At 39.7% G+C, this 4,534-nt stretch overlaps 1 protein-coding gene across 2 annotated transcripts in view; it reads right to left on the bottom strand.

The window, feature by feature from the left end:
• Positions 1-256: 256 nt before the first annotated feature.
• The window catches only part of Trappc6b (trafficking protein particle complex 6B), a 16,993-nt gene continuing 12,715 nt past the window's right edge, over positions 257-4,534 (bottom strand). The window contains exons 4-6 of one of the 2 annotated variants that reach the window (XM_005343696.2): positions 3,777-3,860; positions 1,589-1,682; positions 257-802 (exon numbers count right to left, since the gene is read on the bottom strand). In XM_005343696.2, the coding sequence (XP_005343753.1) occupies positions 771-802; positions 1,589-1,682; positions 3,777-3,860 (210 nt within the window). In that variant the 3' untranslated portion in view covers positions 257-770. The remainder of the gene's footprint in view (positions 803-1,588; positions 1,683-3,776; positions 3,861-4,534) is intronic. The other variant, XM_026781728.1, reaches the window with a different exon arrangement.

Raw genomic sequence — 4,534 nt, 5'->3', positions numbered from 1 at the left:
TCGAGACAGGGTTTCTCTGTGGCTTTGGAGCCTGTCCTGGAACTAGCTCTGTAGACCAGGCTGGTCTCGAACTCACAGAGATCTGCCTGCCTTTTCCTCCCAAGTGCTGGGATTAAAGGCGTGCGCCACCAACGCCCGGCCATACCTAATATTCTCTAGTGCTACAGTTACCAAGCTAATCTACATTTCACTTCGATTAATCAGTGGAGGGCTCAAAGACTGTAACCTATTAAAGTAAAATTAAGTCTTCAAACAATTTAGACAGTAACATATGTATTTATATATACATATAAACATACAATGTATAAATGAAATCCTTATATAGGCATACAAATTCTTGTCAGAAATAAATTATAAACAATACAATAAAAATTAAGCTTAATTTAGCATAGTGGTTTCTTTTTTTAAATAACTAAAACACATTTATACTTTAACAAATTTTGGTCATTTGAATAGAGACTATTCTGATTGGTACATATTTTTCTATACAGCAATTCAACACACCCTGAGTTTCACTTCTCAATCTATGGTTAAATACATATAACACTATGAAATAAAGATGTTTAAAATAAAGAGCTGTACATCTTGGTGTCGAGTTCACTGACATTAGTCAAACAGTTCAGCTAGTTTACATCATGGTGAAAGGACCTTATTGATAGCCTTCGATTGGTGAGGTAAGCCCTTTGCTCCAGCACAGACCGCCAACAGTGAGCAGAGATCAGCACTTGCAATACTTTGCACAGGAGCAGCCTCTCGTGTTTCACTGCACTCTACAGCTTCTGTATCATCACCTGGAATTTGCCTGAAGAACAGAACAGAAAACAGGCATATTCATTTCCATTCAGGAAGTAGTTTCACTCAAAGAACTTGCTGTGTAAAGGGTCTTTTCGTACTCTTTAAGGTAGCCAATAAAGTCTATCCCATTGGACAGTTGTCTGTCCTTCCTACATCCTGGGTGCCCCCCCCCCCGTGTGTGTGTGTGTGTGTGTGTGTGTGTGTGTGTGTGTGTGTGTGTGTGTTCTGAGACAAGGAGGTCTCATTATGTAGCCCTGGCTTCGAGTTCACATGTAGACCAGACCAGGCAAGCTTCGAACTCACAGATACTGCCTGCCTCTGCTTCCTCAGTGCTAGGGTTAAAGGTGTGAGTCACCATGCCTAGCAATTCTGAGTATTTCATTACTAATTTGTCAGTTGATAAAAAAGAAATCCAGTTGGGCAGTGGTGGCACACGCCTTTAATACCAACACTTGGGAGACAGAGACAGGAGGATATCTGTGAGTTCGAGGCAGCCTGGTACACAGAGAGAGTTCCAGGATAGGTCCCAAAGTTACACAGAGATACCCTGTCCGGGGGGGGGGGGGGAGGAGGAAAAAGAAATAAAAAGGAAAAGAAAAGAAATATATTGAAACTCAATTAAATTTTCTTTTTGGTTAGTCCTTGAGTGAAAAGATATTACATATTACCAAAATAAATGTGAAATAAATGATACTAAAATGAAAGTTTCAGAACTTTTAGTTTCTTCTACATTCAAAAGAAACAGACCTGGAAAAAAAATGATGTAAAACATATGTAAGATGAACAAACTTACAGGCAGGCATTGAAGATACTTCAGCTGTTACAATACTTTTTATTCCCAAGTTTGACAAGCCACCTCTGATTAAGCCACATGTAAATGCTAGATACTAAAAAAAGGAAAACATACAAAAAATATTAAGGATTTACTAAAACAATAAGGTATCGGTAAACAGGGAATTGATTTAAGCTGTGGCGTCAATACATCATTGCTGTATTTAAACAGGAGAATGAGAGAAGGGGAGGACAAGGAAGTGAGAGCAAGAGGAAAAGGCAGAGGTAATCGAGAATGAAGCTGTGAAGCTGGCTTTAATCCAGAAACAGGCTGATCTCTGAGTTCAAGGCCACACAACCTCTAACTAGAAAGAAAGAAACAGCGCAGACATTGTAAAAAGGCAGTTGGAGTAAAGCTAACTGTACTAAAGTACATGGGCAAATGACTAAGCTTAACCAACCTGGGGCTGCAGAACAAGGCTCTGAATCTAGTGTAACCACAGAACAGCAACAGGTTAAGTTTAGGTCAAGAAACAACAGCGTTGGCCTGTGAGTGTTCTCCATGCTGTGCACAGGGATCTAACTAGACACTTAGCGCAGCTAGTCACTTTAGCCTCCTTAATTTCTATCTTCTTGGCCTTCCTATCAATACTGCTGACTAAGCAAAGATCTCTGTGCTTCTTTTTCTTTTTTCCTCTTTGAGACCGGGTCTCAAGTAGTCAGTCAGGCCTCAAACTTCCTACTCCAGCTTCCGTCTCCCAAATACTGGGATTACAAGCATGTGCTATCGCATCCAGCTTCCTACAACCAAACATCTCATCTTGTTTAAGACTTAAAGCGTAGCTATGAAGCTTGTCTGTAATCCTAGAACTCCAGCGGCTCAGGCAGGTGGATCACTACAAGTTGGAGACTAGCCTGGGCTCTGAACTCAGCAGACATCAATTCAGCACCCCAGCAAGAAAAATCTTTAACTTATTCTTCATACCCGAAGAAAGTAAGGTCCCCCAAAGTTAAGTGGAAACTAAAAATAGTAAAATGTGAATAAAAAGAGCAATGATGTGTGTGTGTGTATGTATGTATGTATATTAACCATAAAAATGCTTGAAGCCTAACTTCATATGGTTCTAGCTCTGTGATTTCTACATTATAACTACACTGTATTTGCAATCTATTTCAGATATAGGAGGGAAAATTTTATAAACAAAAAAGAGGGCACTATAATCCTTGTGACATGAAGGCAGAGGAGGATATCAGGAGAAGACTTAGAAGGCAGACCAGGGGAGGGCGGTGGGCAAGGAGGACCTATAAGAACAAAGCATACATGAAAGAAAAATCATGAAATCTTTGTATGATTTATCTTTGTATGGTAATTTGTAAAACTTAATAGAAAATTGAAGAATGGGGGCTGGAGAGATGGCTCAGTGGTTAAGAGCACTGGCTGCTCTTCCAAAGGTCCTGAGTTCAATTCCCAGCAACCACATGGTGGCTCACAACCATCTGTAATGAGATCTTGCGCCCTCCTCTGGTATGCAGGGCGTACTTGGAGGCAGAATGTTGTATACATAATAAATAAATAAATCTTAAAAAAAGAAAAGAAAATTGAAGAATGAACAAATATTTACAGATAAGTAGCAAATTATACTTGCTTAGACACTTTAATTATCGCACAGGAACACTCACATTAAAATTTGTTATTCTGTCAGACACAGTGACATAGGCCTTTAATATCAGCTGGCCCCAAACTGCCTACCACTGCCTTCCAAGTGATAGGAGAAAGGCATGAGCTGCCGCTGCCGCCACTGACAAACAGTTTACTAAAAGGCATTCTTAACGTTCAGGTTAAGAAAAAATAGGGGGCTAGAGAGTTGGCTTAATGGTTAAGACCACTTGTTATTCTTGCAAAGGACAGGAATTCAATCCCCTGCACCCACATGGAAGCTCACCATCTCCTCAGACATCAGGCACCGAAATGGGGCACAATATATAAGCAGGCAAAACACTCATACATGCAAAAAAAGTAAATAAAAAGTCTAGAAAGAAAAAAAAAGATCTACTTTAAGAAAAAAAGGATTACTTAAGAACATGAGCATGGGCTCCTCAATGAGCTGCTGAAATTACTGTTTAATTTCAATCAGTTGTGATTGGCTTTGTAATTTTTCCTGTTATTCTAAATTTATTTGTTTTATTACAAAATCAAATTTTATTAATACCTTTGATGCATGTTCTAAATACTGTTTTCCCGCAGAGAGCTGAGTAAGCAGTCGAAATTTGTTGTCCTGAAGCACATATATGCCCTGTTTAACAATCAAAAAGCAGTATCAGAAGTCAATCTAGTGTTCAATCCTTAAAAATTACCTTACCCTAGGCGGGTGTAGTTTCCCATGGCTATGACTCCATCACAAAGTCAGCAGCCTGACCACAGAGTGAATAAATAAATAAATAAAATAGATAAGACAGGTAGATAAATAGACACATACAGATTAGATAGATAGATAGATAGATAGATAGATAGATAGATAGATAGATAGATAGATAGATAGATAGATAGATAGACAGACAGGTGAATGGAACAATGAATAAATAAATAAAGATACAACCCAACCACTGCACACCCAAACAAGTTCTTTTATAAGATTCACTTCTTAAAATTGCCTGTGTGAGTAGTCGATCTTGGCATATACCATTAATCCCAGCACTTGGAAGGCAGAGCCAGGCAGATCTCTATGAGTACAGGGCCAGATTAGTCTACAAAGGGAGTTCCAGGACAGCCAGGGCTGTTACACAGAGAACCCTGCCTTGAAAAATTAAAAAAAAGCCAGGCGGTGGTGGCACACGCCTTTAATCCCAGCACTCGGGAGGCAGAGGCAGGCGGATCTCTGTGAGTTCGAGACCAGCCTGGTCTATAAGAGCTAGTTCCAGGACAGGCTCCAAAACCACAGAGAAACCCTGTCTCGAAAAAGCAAAAAAA

The sequence above is a fragment of the Microtus ochrogaster genome, chromosome 1, assembly GCF_000317375.1.
Source record: "Microtus ochrogaster isolate Prairie Vole_2 chromosome 1, MicOch1.0, whole genome shotgun sequence".
Taxonomy (NCBI): Eukaryota; Metazoa; Chordata; class Mammalia; order Rodentia; family Cricetidae; genus Microtus; species Microtus ochrogaster.
The sequence above is the reverse complement of the archived record's forward strand: the minus strand, read 5'-3'. Positions and strand labels throughout refer to the sequence as shown.